At 38.0% G+C, this 20,545-nt stretch overlaps 1 protein-coding gene and 1 pseudogene across 3 annotated transcripts in view; one reads left to right on the forward strand and one right to left on the reverse strand.

The window, feature by feature from the left end:
* The first annotated feature begins 377 nt into the window (after positions 1 to 377).
* Positions 378 to 20,545, forward strand: part of SPRED1 (sprouty related EVH1 domain containing 1) — a 119,209-nt gene continuing 99,041 nt past the window's right edge. For 2 of the 3 annotated variants that reach the window (XM_037143760.2, XM_037143767.2), the window contains exon 1: positions 378 to 1,625. In XM_037143760.2, the coding sequence (XP_036999655.1) occupies positions 1,594 to 1,625 (32 nt within the window). In that variant the 5' untranslated portion in view covers positions 378 to 1,593. The remainder of the gene's footprint in view (positions 1,626 to 20,545) is intronic. The other variant, XM_037143756.2, reaches the window with a different exon arrangement.
* Positions 11,889 to 13,660, reverse strand: LOC119048118 (Y-box-binding protein 1-like; annotated as a pseudogene).

Here is a 20,545-nt window from a genome sequence, read left to right on the forward strand (position 1 = left end):
GGAGCTCTCTTTGTACAGTCCCTCTTCGAACCCCCACTAACTAAAGATGAACTCATGCCAGTTCCATTCTTTGCAAGAAGACACACACACGACATATACACACATACACACGTCAGATCAGAGTAGCCTCCAATATTGTCCTTGAGCACACAGTCATACTAGCCTCTTCGTTCAGGCAACTTGGATATTCCAAAGCCAGTAACTGGGAGCACCGCGCCGCAACAATGCAGCCTCCCAAGCAGCTCCCAGTGCAGCTCACACCCCCGCCCCCTTTCGCAGCGTGCCAAGAGTTTGGAGCGCGCGCACGCTCACCGAGCCCGTTGCCTAGCGTATCCCTCCGCCTCCCTCCTCCCTTTCCCCGTTCAGTGGCTTGACAACGATTTGGGAAATGAAGGGAGGAGGGAACTACTTTCCTGAAACTTGCTATGCTGCACACGACTTCGAGTTGCAGTGATTCGTCCGGAGACCGCAGCTTTTAGTCCTCCAACCCGCACGCCCTCACTCCCAGGGCACCCTGCTCGGCAACCCCACCCGGTGGTCACTTTGGCCCTCGGGGGAAGCCGGAGGCCGGGAGAAGTCGCCAGGGACTACTTCGCCTCCTCCTGCGGGAGCCCCCAGTTCGGGCAGCAGCGGCGGCGGCGGCACGGCGGAAGGAGCGGGCGGCGTGAGCGCTTCCGCCGCCCCCCTCGCGGCTCCCCTCTGGCGGGTGTGGGGAGGTGAGGAGCTGGCCCGCGGAGCTGCTGCCGGGCACTGGCTGGTGGGGGACTTGCGGCCGCTCTCCTGGCTCTCAAGCTGCTTCTCGGAACCCTGCTCCCCGGGAGTGGCTGGTCTTCGTCGGCCCGGCGGGAGCGATTGGCTTGCTTGCCACCGCCGCACACGCTCCCCGCCGCCCCCTCTTCCCCCTCTGGAGTCGTCCCGGCTGGAGCGTGTCTGGAGGAATCTGCCACCGAAGGCCCCTCGCCCGGTTCCGCTCGTTTTTGAGGACCGCCCCACTTGCTGCCTGGGGCTGAGCGGGTAGCCTGCAGCGAGGCGGGAGATGGTGGGGTGGGCTCCGGTAGGACCGCGCCGCCGTTGCCGGGAGCCTGGGCTCGGCACCCCCCTGCCGGCCCCCACCAAGCCGAGCTCTGCTTCCTCCTCGCTGCATCCCTGAGGGAAGCGCCGCCTCTGCTCCGGGCTTCTTTGCTCGCCCGCCCGCTCGCCCGCTCTTTCCCTGCCGGACCCTGCCGGACCCCGCCGCACTCCACCCCAGTGGCGGGAGGAGCAGCTCTCCAGTCAGCCCTTGCAGGACCCCTTTCTTTTTTCCTTTCCACGGACCCTCCCCGGCCTCCTCGGATCACTTGGCTGGGCACTGAGTCTAGGGAAGAGGCTGGGGTCGCCACGGCGGAGGTTGTTGCCGCCACCCCCCTGCGGGGGTGGCCAGGGTTCCCGGCTGGGGGGGCACCGTTCTGGGTGAGGCATCCACCATGGTGAGGCCCCTGAGCCGCTGCCCCCTCGCCCCCCCGGCCGTCGCTGCCTCCTGCCCCTCGGTGCTGCTGCTGCTCCTCCGCCTACTGTTGCTCCTCCATCTCCAGATCGGATCACGGTGAGGGAAAGATGAGCGAGGAGACGGCGACTTCTGACAACGAGTAAGTGCCTTATTGATCTTGATTACTAACCCCCCACGCCCCATCCGTCCTTCCTCCGCTGACCCCCAGACCCCTCGAAGACTTGGGTGCCGGAAAGCTTGCAGCCCTAGAGAGTTCGGTGCATCTGCAGATATTTGATTTCTTTAGCTTTTTTATTTTATGGCAGCAACCCCTCCACCCCCCATTTAGTTGTTTCCTTCTGGGAAGGGGTATTGAGGGTTGGGGTTGGAAGGCAGTTTTATGTCCAGGAGATGGAGTCATGTGGATGGATGGATGGAGCCAGGATAGAAATTACCCGTTTGCCTGGAAGACCTTTGGCCTGTCCTTTTCCCCTTTAACATGCCAATCAACATACCCTGAATATCCATCCTGATTCCTTTATAGCTGTTTCACTTGCAGACTATTGTGTGGGAGCACCTCTTGCAGCAAACTGCTCTTGAATCTTAATTCGATGAGTCAGTGACTCTTAAATACCGATTAAGCCTCCACCCCCACCCTTCCTTTTTTAAACTTATGACCTGTAAGATTCGTGTAAAAAATGGGGCTAGGGAAACAGTTTTAGAATTTAATAAGGTAAGGACACCTGGAGTGTGGGAGATGTTGAACTAATATATTTTACCTTCGCGATCATTCGGCATGCCTTTATCAGGTGCATAGAATAATTTCGAATGTTAATTTTCACTCCTGAAGTATATTAAAACACACCGTTGACGTTGACTTAACAGTATTTACATTGCTGAACATGTTGGTGACTCCATTGATTAACTTCTGGAACATCCCGTTTAAGATTTTGCTTATTTTGGCAATCCTTATATTTTACAAACAAAATACTTTGCCTTTAACATATTGTGCTTTAACGTAACAACTGCTTGGAGAAATAATGGTGCTGTGACAATTTTCTGTTGAGACGCGATTTAATTTCATGCAGGATATTAGCATAGGTTTTCTTGTAAATCAGGTTTTGTTTATCTTTCGAGGGTTGGAAAGAGTTAAGTGAGTAAGGGCTAGTCCTAGGATGCATTCCTTTAAATAAAGTGCATTCCTCCAGTTAGACTTTTCTGAGAAAACTTTAAAGTCCAAAGCCTAGGCCTGTTTAAAATAAAATAGCTTGAGAAATGCAAGCAGCGTTTCTCTTTCCCATTCCTCCCCCCAACACACGCTTCTGATGAGCGGGTGTGGGAGAAGGTAGATTGCTGCAGTGTCAGTGCAGTCTAGAAGCAGAAGTGGCCGCCATGTTCTCTCTTTTTTTGTGAATCGCCTTCATTTGCATAGCACACTCTTCATTCATAAAAAAATAATTAAACATCCATCACCTTGGACATCTTGAAAGGATTTCCCAAGGAAAAAAATTCGAAGCTTAATAGTATTCATGTAGATTTTTGAGTTCGGTAAGTAAGGAGAATTCGAAGTTATAAGTTAAAGTAAAAAACATAGGCACCCACAAATAACTACCCTTGTTCTCAGAATGTTGACACAGTTATGTGGGAAATATCAGTTCTGGGAGGTGCTGGGATCACGTGATCGCCTCCATTCATAAAATACCTGGCTGTCCATTCACAGTGCAGTACACTGTCTCACTGCCTTCTGCAGATTAGACCTACTTTGAGAGAGATCAAGAAGTACTGTATCTCAGATAACGCCTAGTTAGAAGAAAAGCTTCGAAAAATTCCGAGCGGAATGATGATAATTTTTATTAGTATCTTTTAAGAAAGTAGCTTGGATCAAACTGTCAAATTTGTTTTAGAGATAGGAAAAGACTAATTAGCATATTTAAAGTAAAATACTGAATACCTCTTTGTTGGATTCAGCTAACAGAAAAGCGAATGAGAAATGTGAATTGACACACACATGTAAATATAGTTTCTAAATGGTCTCTATTAGCAATACTTGCCATGGACAAATTCAGAGTGCAGGGTTTTGGTGTAGTGATGTCTGTGTGCTATTACACGAAAAAATGAGTAAATATTCCCAGTGGTTTAATTCCAAAGATGTTGATACCTGAAACACCAAATGGCTTTTTTTTTTTTAAACTGGGAGAATTGCTGCTTTGTCTTTTTTCTTTTTTTAAATTTTAATTGTACTTAGTATGGGACTCACCCAGGCTTTTAGAATTCTATTTTTACAAATTTATCCTGCTTTATCGATGAGTTAGTCTCTAGGAGCTTTGTTGCAGGACAAAAATAATGTTTAGCATGTAGTATTTTGCTGTTAGATGTTAACTCTTCACGGAGACAAATTATTGGAGTTTTACTTTTTTTTTAATATTAGAAAGTGATGTGTTTATCTGTTAATCAGTTTTATTAAGGGCAACATTGCTCATTACCCAAACCACAGGAAACTTCTTTGGAATGTAGCTTTTTTTTTTTTATGTGTTGATTTTAGAGAGAGGAGGTGGGGGAGCAGAATAGAGAGAGGGAGGGGGTGAGAAAGAGAAACAAATCTAATTTGTTGTTCCATTTATTTATGCATTGTTTGCAATAATTTATGCAAAATTTATCCACTGGTCAATTCTTGTATGTGCCCTGACCAGGGATGGAACCAGCAACTTTGGCCTATTTGGAGGACGTTCTAACCAACTGAGCTAACTCGGCTAGGGCTGGAATGTAGCTTTTATTCTGATAGTTTATGTATCTTATCTTTAATATATAAAGTAACATTTCAAAATGGCAATTTATTATTTATAGTTATATATTATGAAGAAACCAGAGATTATTATGGCAGATACCCTTCAAGCCTTACCACACTTTAAACCTGCCCTGTAATGTGGATTTTACCATTTTACTTACAAAATCTTCATGTATATTTTTTCTTTTTTCTCATTGTTTTAAAAGCCAAAATTAATAGGAATTTAATTACAGTAGAGATTGTTCTTAACACTTGAATGTTTTTTCACCTGATTTCAAACTTTAGAGAAAAAGTGAAAATCACCAATGTCTTGAGACACCTTAATTTAACCTTTTTTTAGCCATTATGGTAAAATCCAGTAAGGCCTTTAGAAGCCTCATTTTTAGATCCTCTTATTATATACCATATTATTTGAAATAAGAGTTCTTTGTAAAGAGAAATCTTCCAGAAGTTGATTGTGAGTATATATTTAACCAAGAATTAGTGAAGGATCTATTACGGGTAAGACTTTGTCTTACGCAATACCAGACTTGGTAAAATTCAGCTTTTCTTCTCCAACCTTCGATAGGAACTGGAAAGGAATTAAAAGTGCAGTTTAAAAACGATGATTTCCTCCACTTAGGAGTAAGAGTTTATTTCGGATAATGTACAAAATGGTCTTTAAAGTGAGTACATAATAATTTGTTTGCATTTCTACTACTAAGATAGTGTCTTAACATTTGATATATAAGCATGCCTTTCCTTTCCTATGATGTTGATGAATCATACTCATTTATTGGATTTTTTACTATGTGCCAAACGCTTTAATAAATGCTTTACCCATGCATTATGTGACTTATGTATATACATGTATTTTCAACAGAATGGAATTGTGCAGTAGATACTATTATAGCTTAATATTTTGTGAATCTTTTCCTATGTCATTTCTTTCTAGAATACTATAATTTTAATGGCTACATTATATTCAGTATATAATATACATTGGTTTAAAAATATACTATTTTTGGATATTTCTGAACAATGCTACATTTGATAGTGACTTCTCTCTTCATCCAAAAATATAGTTTTTCTTTGAGATACTTTAGGAATGGAGTTAAAAGAGATGCAAAACTTTTTATTTTATCCTTTCATCCAAATTGTCCTCTAGTAAAGAAAAACTGAATGTATGAGAATGCTTATACCTTGAAATAGTCTCTCCCGTTCTAGAAAGAAATATTTGCCAGTTTTGAATGAGGAAATGAGACCTTGTGCCTATTTTAAAAAGGTGCTAGATAGTAAAATAGTTACTTAAAAAATTATGAGATTGTTTTCAGGTAACAGAACTATTTTGAAATAATCTATTGTAAATAGAATTACATTGTATGCGATCATACAACAGTCATTTGCAGATAACTTATTTAACTTTACCAACCTTTATGCAATATGGTATAGTGTAAAGAACATTGGACTTGGGAGATGCATTGCTGTCCTGTCACTAATTTATTCTGTGATTCTGGGCAAGTGACAGCCTCTGTAGGCCTCAGTTTGTTCATTTGTAAATCCAGGTATTTGAACTAAAGCATTATTATCAGCACTTCCTGTACTAACTTACCTACCCTAAAGTAATAGGTTGGTAGACATTTTGCAAGTCACTAGACTTGTAACATACATATTTGTTAATTTATTATGTTGTTTTTGAAATATTTGAGCAAATAAAAGACTTCTGGTAGAGATTTGGTAGAATGGTGCCTAAAACCATGAATTTTGAAGGACCAAGATAAAAAATTTAGAAACAATTGGTATGTTAAGAATTTTTAAAGATTTTTTTTACTTTATAGCCGTGTGTCTTTGATGATATGTCATATATATATCATAGGTGGAGAACTTTGTGGTGCTGTTTTTAAGCCTCCTTTTAAGGCCTTTGGGTTTAAACACCAACTTGAGTGTTTCTAAAAGGAATACTTATATATACTAACAAGATATCAGCCCTCTTGTTTTAATTGGCTGAGAAGTGCCAAGAAAAAGTAAGTCTTTTCATTTGGCTTGTTACTTATCTTGTTACTTTAACACTAAAGGATAATTCAGTAGATTAAGAAGTTAACTTAAATAATGTATTTTTTATTTTTTTAATATTTAGATTAGGTTTGCTGTTTATGACAAAAAATATTTTCATAGCAGCATCTCATTTTAGAGGCCAGATCCACAGTCATTATAGACTCCTAACAGGTTGATTTTTGTGTTTTATGGCACTCAAAAAAGTTTTGAATGAGAAAATACTGATGTAATTTTTTTGTTAAAATAGATTATCATTTTCGTTAAAACAGTTCATCAGTAGCGGATCATAGACTAATGTGTTACATTGCTTGAGACATAGAGTTCTTGGAATTCAGGCTACTAATCTCTGACTGAATTATGAATTGCATTCATAATTGAGGGAAATGCCAAAAAACCATAATAGAATTAGAAGTCCTTGTAATAGCAATTGTATTAGTTCCTGAAGGTTGCCATAATAAAGAACCACAAATTAGGTGGCATAAAACAACAGAAATTTATTGCCTCATGGTTCTAGAGGTTAGAAGTTAAAAAAACAAGGTGTTGGCAGGGCAGTGCTCCTTTAGAAATGAGTAGGGGAATCCTCCTTTGCCCCTTCCTAGCTCATGGTGGTTGATGGCACTTTGGCATTCCTTGGCTTGCAGCTGCCTAATTCCATACTTTATTTTCATGATCACATGGTGCTCTCTCTGTGTGTCTCTGTGTCTTCACATGGCCATTTTATAAGTACACTGTTCATTGGATTAGGAGCCCATCCTACTCCTGTATATCTTCCTCTTAGTTAATTATATCTGCAATGACTCTATTTCCAAACAAGTTCACTTTCTGAGATACTAGAGGTTTGGACTTCAACATTATTTATTTTTGGAAGGATATAATTCACCCAGAACAGCAGTAGAAATCAGGTGTTTTTTTTAAAACAATTATTGTCCAGCGGTTAATAGGTATGTTGAAATAGCCATTATTATGGTCTCTAGTATGAACTTATTATAATTATTAAACTACTGCTAGAGCTTATATTTTGATGTTAGTAAAGAAGCACTTATTTTATATTACTGTTCAACATTAAAATACTTTGATAATTATGTCAGTGATTTCTTATAATCCCATGTATTTATTTTAGGCCTTTAATATTGTTCTGAGAAGGGGGCCATAGGCTTCATCAGACTGACAGAGACATCCATGGCACAGGGGGTTAAGATCTCCTGCTGTAGAAGCCTGAACCCAAAGATATGTATGTAAATTGGAAGATTAAGAAAACGTGAAGGATAAGATGAATAAGTTCACCATACAACTAACAGTTCCAAAAGAGATAATGGAGGAGAGGAAATATTCAAAGATAATGGCTGAGATTTTTCAAGAAGTAGCAAGTTAAATCCAATTCAGTGAACTAAACACAAAACAAAGCCTCACAGTCAAACTGGGTTTATCTTGAGATTGCAAGAATGGATTGATGTAAGAAAATCCATGTAGTTTATCTCATTTGAAGATTAAAGAAGAGAAATGATACAGTCTTAATAAGTGCCAGAAATGCGGTATTGTTACCTAATCTTTGCACATAATATGGAAGTAAATGCTCATAATTTATAGATTTATAATTAAGTGTTCATAAATACAGATTTATGTTATTTCCATGTCCTAGAATTTTAGACTTTTTAATTTTTCTGATTGAAAATGAGAGTATTAGATTTGATCCACTTGAGGATTTTTTAGTTCAAGAATTCTAGAATCCTGAGTGATTTTCTTTGTATTTCTGAGCCATATTTAATGTAGCATTTCTGTTACTCATAATATAGAATTTACTAGTGAAGGTTTCCTTGTATCTGAAATTTTTTATCTTGGAAGGCATTTTCTTTCTACATTTAGAGTGCAAAGAATAAGCTTTAATAAATTGAGTGATTGGAAGTAACATTTAATCTGATTTGTGTTATAATTTTATTTGTATAACAGGGATTATAATTTAGGTAAAGGCCATTATGACTTGAAAGTAGAATGTAATTGTTTTGCTGATAGTATTTAATGATACTATTGCATATGATTAAATACATCTCACTTGTTAATTCACATGTTCAGAGATTACTTTTGCAAATACATGATGTTTGCTATTTGTTAATGACTTCTCTGTATTCTTGTCTTAGCATTACAAGAAATTTAGATGAAATTTAGTAAATCGTGACTCTTCTCATGCCACTTTTTCAAAGTTATTGTACCTTTCATCACATCAGAATGTTTTAGTAACTTGGGCATAAAGTCACTGATTTTTTATTTTTTACTGCTTTACTGTTAAGTACATTGATATTTTAAGGTTGGAATTAGGGATCACTTTTGGGGTTGCCCCCATAATAATATGTGCAAGCATTTCACAGTTTTAGTGGTTGAATTATGTTATGTGGATTTCTTAGAAGTTTTTCAGGATAAATACCATTATTAAATTTTTCTTCAAGAAGTTCATTTCAGTGACATATGAGAGCCTGCTAGACACTTGACTTTTCCTTAGCCTTGGAGATACAAAGATAAGTAAAACCTGGTAAGTGCTTTCACTATCCAACAAGGGAACTAGATCCTTCTGAAATGCGATGAGTGCTCTGCTCATGAAGGTCTTCAAGGCTGTAGGGAGAACGTGATTCTGGGGGTGGATGGCAGGGTGTGAGTTAGTGTGGGAAGGAAGGCTGCAGAACAGAGGTGGCATTTTAGGGGTCAGTCAGAGATGAGCTGGAAAGAGAAGTTATCCCCAAAAGAGAGGGGGGAAATAAAACAAAAACAAGCACAAAAGGTTTGAAGATAAGCAACCACCTTTTTTGCTAAACATGTTTGGAGGAGTGGTTGGAGATAAAAAAAAAAAATGTGGGCCCAGTGAGTAATCTGTGTATCACCAGTCGAGGGGCAAAGAGGGACTGCTAGGATCGGAGCCTGAGGTCCACAAGATAAACGTGACAGAAGCTCTTGGGAACTTTCTCAAAACTTTTTAAAAGTTGAGGGAAATGTATTAGTAACATTAATTGTGAACATAACTTTCATTTATTTTTCAAATAAAGCACTAAGCATTCAAAGAAAATTTTTTTCTTTCAACTACCCTCCCTTCTTACTACAACTCTTAGGTCAGTACGGGTAGTAGTGAAAAGCCCCAGCTTAAGTCTTTATCGTGTAGGCAGCAGGGGAACCATTATTTTAAGTGAGGAAGAGAGAGCAAATTTGTGTAGAAAGCTAAATGTTGGGGCTCTTTTGGACAGGTCACTAGAGAGAAAATAAAATAAAATGAATTCCATTTGAGGAAGAAGATATAATAACGATCAAGGTAAAGAACAGCTGGCAATAGTTCATTTGGAACTGTTGAGGATGAATTTGTAAGGCAATTCAGATTTCCAGTAAGGATGATTTTATGACTGGATATGAAGGAAGGACTAGGAAGAATGGGGGGATGACTTCATTTTAAACTTGGGCTGCTTCGATGCTCTTAAAGTGGGAAGAGGAAGAGAAGGGTTTTAAGAGGAAAATAACTCCATTTTGATCTTTTTAAATTTATGGGTGCCTCCTAATGTATCAAGGTAGAAAATGTTCCATAAGGTGTTTTAATTATAGGTTTGGTGCCCAAAGAAGGTTAAGAGGGCAGAGTTAGAGGTGACAATTCAGCATGTGTAGTAGTCAAAGTTAGTGGAAAATTGCCTAAGGAGAATATTAAGTACAAATGGGAGGTTGAAGTTAGAAATAGCAGTGTTTTTAAGGGACAGTAAGAAGGGACATCAAAAAAGAGTCTTGAGAGGTAGGAGAGTTCAGAGAGAAAGTGTTTAAAACACAATGGGAAGTGATGAAATGGAGACAGTAAAGAGCAATGTTATACTCTTTAGGGGGAAGTTAGGAGCTGAGATTATTTGTTGAATGTGGTGATGTCAGTTCTGGAGGGGAAGAAAGGAAAGATGGGTAATTGAGAGCAAGGCCCAGGAAAGAGGAATCTATCAAGCTGTTTTACTGCTTGTCAGACACGGTGCTAGATTTAATCCTTCTAATAACCATGTGAGCTAAGTATTAGCCATAGTTTACACACAGAGATATCTGAGACTTAAGAAAGGTTTAGTTAACTTGCCCACGGCCACACGAGGGAGTAAGAGTTAGAAATGAAATTCAAATTGCATAGTATTTGTACCACACTGTACTCAGACACTTAATGGCTAGACTTGATTGTAAGTAAAAAATTAATCTTGAAGTGATAGGTAGACACACAGAATTGACAGCCCTTTTGAAGGACTGGAAATGTTAATAAAGTTAAAGGACACACAGAGTGGAACTGGGACAAATTGAAAGATTTTGATAAGAGAACAAAACTTCACAGAGTGATGACACATGAGGGAAGATTAAAGTAGAAATAGGTTGTTGGAGTGGAGGAGTCAGGATCTGCTCATTTATTATAAATGGTCAGTAAATAATGTGGGCCATTCGAGTTGCTGGGTGGGTATGAGGACGTGACTCGGAGAGGAATCCTGAGCCAGCACCATTGTATTTAATGTGCCTGTGGGATGAGGGACTTAGAGTGGTAGTATGAATGCTGACATCTGCCTCTACAATTTAAAGAGACAGGATCTTGGATTGGAGGTTGAAGAGGAGGGTGTCAGGAAGAAGGAGAATAAGAAAAGGGAGGGGGTTCCCTGGGAGGAGTTGAGATTATTGGAAATGAAAAGATCTCATAATGGCCCCATCAGGAATGAGAGCTTTGGAAATTAGAAAGTAGAAGGAAAAATAGACCTGTGAATTAATTATCCAAATTCGGATTTTATTAAGAACTTTAAAGGTTTTTGAAAGACGAGCCAACATGTTGACCTTATCCAAATAAATTATATTGTCCGACAGAAGATTTTCTATTCTTTGGGTACTCCAATCTTAATGGTTAGAAAGGCCTTTTCAAAACAAAATTCACTAATCAAATTTTTATAATTTGGTGTTTACAATTAATTAACATGATCCTGTGGTTACTGCTGACTGTCATATTAAGACTTTGACATAAACTGTCTTTGTGCTTGATTCTCCATCTGTACAATCAGGATAATGTGTCTCTACTTCAGAGGGATGTTAAGATAAATGTAACCTCCCTTCCCTTGAAAACATTTTTTGATTAGAGATAAGAGAATATTAAAAAGAACTTTTAGTTCTTGAGAAGAAAGGTACTATGTTCATGAAATAATCAGTGCTTACTTTCACTTGGGTAGGGTTACTTTTTGAAAAAAAATATTTAAGACCTTTCTGCTTGCAGTTTGTTGACTTTTTTGAAAGAATCAAGTTGTAAATTTTTATTACCAATTACAAATGAGGTTCTTCAGATCTCAACTTGAGCAGATATGAAACAATTTTAAAATCTTTAAAGATGTATTATTAAAAGCCAGGCTTAAAAAAAAAACACATTCATCATTAACAAAAAAAGATGTCTGTACATAAATATAATAAAAACCCCATGCTGCATAGATAATGCAGATAGTTTTAGTTATCTGGTCAGCGGGCAGAAAACAAGCACTTATGGTGTTCAGCTCCAATCTTTTGTTCACTCCTTATTACTGGGATTTCATATTTCTTTTTGTTGAGTGACCAAACCAGGTGATGGTAGAGATAGTAAGCTGGCATTTACTCAGTCCCTCCCTGCTCAGCCTCAGCTGGTGGATCTGCCACGTTTGTCTCTTTGCCATCTGGTGGTTTAGGGTTTTCTGGGTCAGAAATTGAAGTGGCAGCAGTCCTGCTGCTGAGCTGACCTTGGGTCTCAGCTCCCTGATTTTCCTTACCTTCTTTATTGCTGTCCTCTATAGCTGACTTTGGTGAGGAGGGCCCCTGTGGAATCGTGGTCTATAGCCCTGGCACATGTTCTGTCTCACTGGTCTACCTTGTTCTCCGGCGTCCTGGTTGTTAGCACACTCCATTACTTCCTCCTGTACAGGAGAGTTGGAATATTGTGGTTGATGCCCCTGGGGTCTCACATATAGTGAGGTGGGAACTAGGGCTGTTGGGCCTGGACGTCAGGAGCACTCTCTAGCCCCTCATTCTTTTCCCCACTTTTACTATTCAGGTAATAGTGTGGAGGGCCCCTGCAGTGTGGATGGTGTCTGTAATGGTTCCAATCTGCTGCATATTTACTGCCTTGCACTGGAGCTCCACCAGGGCCTGCAACATTTGCTATCTTTTCATTCTTTTCTTCTTCACCAACATCAGACTCCATAGTCTCTCCATCTCCTACACCAGTGAAGGTACTTCCTGGGGTGGGGTTATTCTACTTTGTGGCAGTCTGGTGTACAAATATATTGTCCTTGGTGTCATTCCTATTGATGAGACCCTATCAGTTTCTTACATTGAACCGTTTTACTGTTCCTAAAACCTTCGTTGGGATGACCTTCTTATACCCGTCAGCAGGTACCACCAGTGTGGTGCCATGCTTGGTGTCAGCAGCACTGAAGGTGGTGATGGAGGTGATGATGACAGATGGTGGGTGGCCGCTGGGCCTAGGCCTCACTGCTCATGGTTGTGGTAATGATGATGGGGGCTGGCTGTGGCAGCCCTGGCTCCTCCTGGGATGTGATGGTAACTAGGCCGCAGTAGCAGTAAGGCTCCTTAATGCTCTCTGGGTCCACTGTCCTCTTGGTAGGGTTACTTTTTGAATTTTTTAAAAACTGATTTTAGAGAGGTAGAGAGAGAAACATGGATTTGTTGTTCCACTTATTGGTATATTCATTGGTTGTTGATTCTTGTATGTGCTCTGAACATGGATTGAACCTGTAACTTTGGTGTACTGGGAGGATGTTCTAACCAACTGAGCTATCTAGTCAGGGTAGTAGGGCTATGTTTTTGTTTGTTGTTTTAATATTTACTTGAGGATGTGCTTATTGATTTTTACAGAGAGATGAAGGGAAGGAGAGGAGAGAAACGTTGTGAGAGAGGAACATCCATCAGTTGCCTCTCTTATGTGCCCCCCTGTTTGGTACTAAACCTACAACCTAGGCATGTGCCTTGAACCAGGAATGGAACCTGCGACCTTCCTGTTTATGGGATGTTGCTACAACCAGCTGAGCCACACCAGCCAAAGCAGGACAGGTTACTCCTTTTAAAGACCTACTGAAAAATTTATATTTCAGTTTAAATGTTAAAATGTAGCTTTTTAGAAAAACTTAAAATCTAAAAATTCCAATAAGCAGAAAATACTATGAATCTATATTGTGAACATTTTTCCCATATTCCAAGTAAAGATTGAGTAAAGAGGATATACCAAGTGTTGGGTAAAGACCTAGCTCTAGCCAGTCTTTTTGTTTGTTTGGTATTTAGACAAGTATTATAGTTAGTTATAAAAGGAGACCTTTTTGTAGGTCTCCTGCAGGCCTTAGTAATGAAAGCATTTAAGTACCTGAACACATTTTGGAAATTTAAATAGATTTGACTTCTGTCATTTTCACTGGAAAATATCCATCTTTCTCAAATGTAGGAGCTTTCAAAAAATATTGTACGGAAAGCAAAAATCTACTTCCATGGGAGAGAAGGGGAAACGAAGATTTTTTCCAGCTTACTAAAGATTTAGATACTTAATTTTATGCAACCGTAATCAAACGTGGATCCCTATTAATAGATTAGATCTATCAATACTATTAGGGATCCTTGTGATAAGTGATAAGCTAGATCTGTTAGTTAGAAGCTCCTTGCTCTTGATGTAATCTCTTATCTTTAATTGGCACAGCTAAAGGTCTATAAGTTTATATTTTAGTTCATTTTATAGTCATTAACAACTAAAGCAAAAACTTGTTTATATTTTAATTTAGCCTGATGTTTAGCCTCATTATTCTAAAATGGTATAATTACTGAAACTTGGCTTAGGAATTAATTTGAAGTTAACTCAATATCTTAAATGAACGTAAATCAGGAACTTAAAAATATGATGATTAAAAATTGTATGTATTTTTTGATGAGAGTTATTTGAGCCAAAAAGCAAACGTAATTAACTTAGTAAAAATGAACACGTAACAAATAACTGTAATAATGTCAGATTAAGATATTGTTTAACTCTGTATTATGATCATTTTTTAAAGGAAGGGAAGAGATAGATGAATGAGTGAGACAAGCTAACCTCTAACCACCTGAGTTTTCTGTAGCAATTTTTCTTAGTCTTGATACTTCAAGAGAACAAACTTAACTTCAAGGTCAGTCAAAAAGAAAAAGACATGGACGTACCTTATGTTAAATAGACCTTATTGCAGATGAGTCTGAACTTGTATAATGTATACTGTCTATCCATAAGCCTTAGCATACATCAAATAAAAGACTAGTTTGATTTACAGTTACTGGCTAACTTCTAGTCGTGTCATTTGTGTATATACCCTTTCTCAAATAGATTTAGCTAGGTAGTGGTGGGAAAACTGAAACTGAGCTAAATTCTTTTAACTGTTATGGTCTGAATGTTTGTGCCCCCAGACTGACCCCAAATTCCTTTGTTGAATTCCTAACCCCCAATTAATATTAGGAAGTGGGGCCTTTGGGGGGTGTTTAAATCATGAGAGTGGAGCCCTCTTGAATTGGGATGTGTCTTACATATAAAAAAGGCTCCAAGTAGCCTAGCCAGGTGTCTTAGTTAGTTAGAGCATCGTCCCCCATATGCCCGATCTGTGGGTTTGAACTGTGGTCAGGGCACATACAAGAGGCAACCAGTGAATGAATAGATAGGTGGAAAACCAGTGAATGAATAGATAGGTGGAACGGAAAATCGATGTGTTCCCCTCTCTCTTTTTCTTTCTCTTTCTCTCTCTCTCTCCCTCTCTCCCTCCCCGTGTCTCAAAAATCAATAAATCATAAAAATTATAAAAAGAGAGAGGCCCCAGATAGGTCCCTAGCCCTTTCGATACTACGTGGGGGAAATGAGAAGGCCTTGGCTGTGAACCAGGAAGAAAGCCTTAATCTGATTATGCTGGCATCTTGATCTTTAACTCCCCAGCTTTCAGAACTGTAAGAGACACATTTCTGTTCTTTATAAGCTACACCTCAGTATTCTGTTATAGCAGCCTCAATGGATTAAGATACTGACTTTTTTGTTGCTTGTTTTGGAGAAGACAAGGAGCAATAATTACATGGAAGAAAGAAAGAAAGAAATCAATTAAAAACCCAACACAATTTTCAGTTGATTCTAGATCCATGTGTATATATTTTACTTGTTTTAGTAGGGTATGTACGAATATTTATTATTCATTTTTACTTGATAATACATAATATAAATAATTTCTATGCTTGTACATAGTTTTTTAGTAATCATGATTTTAATGCCAGTAATATTTCATTGAGTTATACCATAAGTTTTCATAGCTATTATCTTCTTAGTGAATACTTTAGGTTTCTAGCTCTTTGCTATTATAAGTGACATTGTAATAAGCATCAATTTGCATAGAATTATTTTCTTTGTTCAGTTAAATTCTTTGGATGAATTATAGGAGTGAGATAATTTTGTCAAAGAGTATATGTATTTTTTTAATAGATATAAATTGTTGATTCCAAAAGTTCACATTTTTAATATTGTGGATTATTTATAAATGAAATTCATTTCCATATTTCTTACATTTCATTTTTGTTCTTTAGTAACTTGTACTTTTTGCGATAGCTCCTAGTACATAATTAAGTGATAGATAACAATCGTTTTAAATACAGGGGTTGGAAGTATATTTACAGTTGTGAGTCCACAAAACAGTTTATTCTTACATTACTTATTTATTATTATTAACCTACGTCTGCCCACCCCTGTAATAGTACTGTTATTACCCTTACTCACAAACATAAGGAAACTTGAGGCTTAACAAAGTTAAATAGTTTGGCAAACATTACATATCTGGTAATGACTCTGAAGCCTTGCACTAAAATAGTGCCTTTTAAACTTTTGGTTCTGACAATACCAAATACATTATACCTTTTGACTCTGTGTGTGTGTGTGTGTATATGCACACACAAAACCTTTCCTAAAACAACTTAGGCTTACTGTGTGATGACATAGGCTGACTTTTGTACTCCTGTTCATTCTCAGTAAAAAAATACTGCTGGTCAAGACATTTAATGTGAAAAATCCCCCATCCTGAACTGCAGTGCAGTGTATGGGATACTGTCTTCTAAGGATGTATCTCCTTATTGGCACTGAAGAATAAATTTTCGTTCAGCTTATTATTCCCTGAAATAAGAGATAATACTCAAAAGTTACAGGATCCTCAAGAGAGTGCAGTTCAAGGTCGAGGTCTGAGAGAATTGCAGGGAATTCAGACATGAACTACTATAGCTAGAGTAAAGATAAGTGTTACATCATTGCTTCTCAGATTTCTTCACTGAGGTGCTCTGACAGATAAGGAAATGCATTCCAAAAGCAGCCTTTAAAAATAAAAAGTGCAGAATTATTTTGAAAGCTAGAAAACTATCTTAAAGATTAATGTGAATATGTAATTCTAATCAGTAATGTGGTTGTAATCCTAATTTGAAATGTCTTGATAATATTTTTATGTTAGGAAAAATTGGAAAGCTCTTTATCCACAAAAATCTTTTGTGCATTTACATCCTATGGCATTATGTGTCCTTAGCCCATGTGGCGCATTAATGGAGGTGTGCTCTCTTGAGAGAGGCAGCCTTTGGGATATACCCAGAGTGTGCGTCTGAATCCAGGGAATGATTGTGCACTGTTACGGTGGTTGCATTTTCAGAGAAAAAGTAGGAACATATTGATTCAGCAAAGATTAATATAAACATATTAAAGTATAATAACAATATAAGCACACTATAGGGAATTTGGAAGGTGACGGATAATACCTATAGAAGAAATTTCCTTCGTGGACATATTTATATTAAAAGTATTATAAAGGCAAAAATATATAGAAGAGGTCTTAAATTTAAAATGTGTTGTTTCTGTAAAAACTTAAGGTAGGTCATACAATTTATATAGACAGTGAATTACCTGTGGAACATTAGCATAGTTCCTCTTGGAGCAGTTATACTAATTGGCACTCTATAAGAAATCTGCATTGTTGTTAGAAGAAGAAACTCAGATTGTCATCTCAATTTTACCATTTATGTATGTGACAGAGCAAATCTTTTCTTTTCTTTTTTTTTTTAATTTTATTTAGTTATTTTTCAAGTACAGTTTTTTGTCTATTTTTCCCATCCCAGCCTCCCCCGCCCCTTGCTCCCCACCTCCCTCCCATTTCCACCCCCCTTAGTTCTTGTCCCTGTGTCCTTCCTATTTGTCCTCCAAATCCCTCCCCCTTTTTCCCCTTAACTTCCCTTCCTTCTCCCCTCTGGTCACTATCCCCTTGTTCTCTATTTCAGTGTCTTTGTTTTTTGTGGTTTTTTTTTCTGCTTGCTTGTTTGTTTTGTTGTTTAGCTTCCTGTTAAAGGTGAGATCATATGGTATTTGTCTTTCAGCACGATTATATCCTAAGAATCCTAAAACATCAATATCAAAGAACCTATGCGCCACAGTGTTCATAGCAGCACAATTTACAATAGCCAAGAGTTGGAAGCAACCTAGGTGCCCATCAGTAAATGAATGGATCCAAAAATTGTGGTACATATACACAATGGAATTCTATGCTGCAGAGAGAAAGAAGGAGCTACTACCATTTGCAACAACATGGATGGAACTGGAAAGCAAATCTTTTCATATGTGAGAGTATCTCTGCTAATGAGGACAGTAATCTTTTCCTATTTATAAATTACTTTCTCATGAAAATTATATACAATGGGTTTATCTGTATGAGTTTTGATTTACTTACAGGGAAAAAGGGGGTTTTCTAGAGGATTGGAATAAAGAAGGCAGACAAGTATAGAAAAGGTTTTTAGCAAAACCTGAGGAAGAGAAAAAAAACTGAGGAAAGTTAACCTAGACTTTAGATTTGAAATGTGTAGGCCTGCTTTGGGAGATAAATGAGATCTGTATAAGGAGTAGTTATGTTAAAGGTTATATAACCTACGTATTGGGAAGTTATATAAGATATTTACATAGTTAAAATCAGTCCTAGAATTTTGGTGGTGGTGTATCAAATGAACTGGAAAATGCTCTTTTAATATATTGATTGTAACGAAACAAATTCATAAGGATATTGAGATCATGTAACAAGCAAGGGGAGACTCCAAACATCTGTAAGTGATCAGGGGATGGAAAATGAGAGTTCATTATGCTAGACCCTTTACTTTTAAAAACTAGGTATTACTGATATTCTGTCATTTGGTCATGCTTTCATTATTGCTTTATTAATGAAGGTAAGGTAATTATAAGAGTTTTCATAGACTCTAATGTTGAAACTGATGTACAACAAGCACTAAGTGTTGGCAGTATGCATTCACATGTGGCCTTGGTATCTTAACCTTATTTTTTAAGTTTTTAATTCCCTTCCTCAACTGTAATAATAATTTTATTATCTTAGTTTGGGAGCCTGTGTTAGTACATCTCCAGCCTTTGAAATCATCAAACCATAAAGGAAGTGTAGAAAAAGAAAACTTATTTTTACTACTAGCTTTTAATTTATTCTCTCACAGTTATTTCAAGTGTTTCTGTTATTTTATTGAAAGATGCTTTTTTTTATGTTAAAATTTGTCTTATTTCCATTTGCTACCATTCGGGCTTTTGACTATCTAAAGCTGCACTTCCATTGGAACTTTCTGTGGTGATGGAAATGTTCTGTTTGTGCTGTCCAGTATGGTACCTAGTATGTGGCTGTTTTGCTAATGAGTACTTGAAATGTAGCTTGAGGGAATAAAGAACCAAAATTGTAATTTTATTTAAGTAGCTATATGTGGCTAGTGATGTCTGTTTAGATAGTACAGATCTCGTGTGTTTCTAGTTCTTGAATCCCAGCACACTTTTGAAAACAGTGAATGACATCTTTTTTATTCCGTCTTAGCCAGTTTTTGAAGAAGGTTAAAAATATCTTTAACATGGAGTTATCTTGAGGTAGTTCAGCTTTTTCCAAAGTGTGGAACTTGCCCTGCTATGTAAGACAATTCTAGTTTTATCACAAACATGGCATTAAATTAAATTGGCAAGTTATTTCTTTCTCAAGACTTTTCGCATTTTAATTAAGATGTTTTATTTGTGCACGTGCATTTTTAATCAGGAAGAAGTACTATCATTCTCAGTCTCTGGTAGATGAGCCAATATTTTTTATTTTTACTGTATTAAAATTTTTGATACTATGTATTTATAGTTTATGATAGTTTAGGTTTGTTTTTTTTTTAATTGACTGTAGTGATTAGCATCTTTCCTTTTAAGAACAGCATTTTTTGGATAATATATATGGGTATACATATAAAGCAGAATGTTGATGAAGGTAGTAAATGTCAAAACAAAAACAAGGTTGTTACATACCTACCTAGCAGGAGGAGAATTGGATTGGTAAAGAATTAGGAGGAGCCCTGTGGGGCCACGAGTTTCCTGAGGCGCTCTGTCTATTTTAGGTAAGGTTTCTACTTTGGCAAAATGGGAAGAGGTTGGTTTAGAGTGACAAGCGATTTAAATTTTTTTCAAGATTGTATTTATTTATCTTTAGAGTGGAAGGGGAGGAGAAAGGGAGAGAAATATCAATGTATGGTTGCCTCTCATGCATCCCTGCTGGGAACTGGCCTGCAACCCCGGCATGTGCCCTGACTGGGAATCGAATAGCAATCCTCTGGTTTGCAGTCCCACATTCGATCCACTGAGCTACACCAGCCGGGGCCAATTTTAAATTTTAAAATGTACTTTATTCTGTAATAACTTCTGATAGATCATGTTTTATTAAAATCCTCACCCAAGGATGTTTACTGATTTGAGGAGGGGGTGTTGTGAAGAGAGAGAAATGGAGATGAGAGAGAGTCATCCTTTGGTTGCCTTCCATGCCGCCCTGACAAGAGATTGAATGGTAAACTTTTGAAGTACGGAATGACACTCCATCCAACTGAGCAACCCGGCCTGGGCAAGATCATAACGTTTTGGGTGGTAGCTAACATATATTGAGTATTTCACTAAATGTCAAACATGAATTATCTTCTTTAATCCTTTACTCCAAAGTAGATTATACTTAACCCTCAATCCATTTTAAAGAACCTCTGATGCACCAGTTATAAGTCACAGAATGGAATGTGCAGTATTGGAATATAGTTATTAATATGGTAATAACTATGTATGGTAGCAGAATTGTCATCACTTTATAAGCATATAAATGTTGAATCAATATAATGCACACATAAATATTGAATGTCAACTATAATTAAATAAAATAAAAAATTAAAAACCCTTAGGTGGCCCTGGCCAT

This window comes from Artibeus jamaicensis, unplaced genomic scaffold, assembly GCF_021234435.1.
Source record: "Artibeus jamaicensis isolate MK-2021 breed Jamaican fruit bat unplaced genomic scaffold, CSHL_Jam_final contig_1132, whole genome shotgun sequence".
Lineage (NCBI taxonomy): Eukaryota > Metazoa > Chordata > Mammalia > Chiroptera > Phyllostomidae > Artibeus > Artibeus jamaicensis.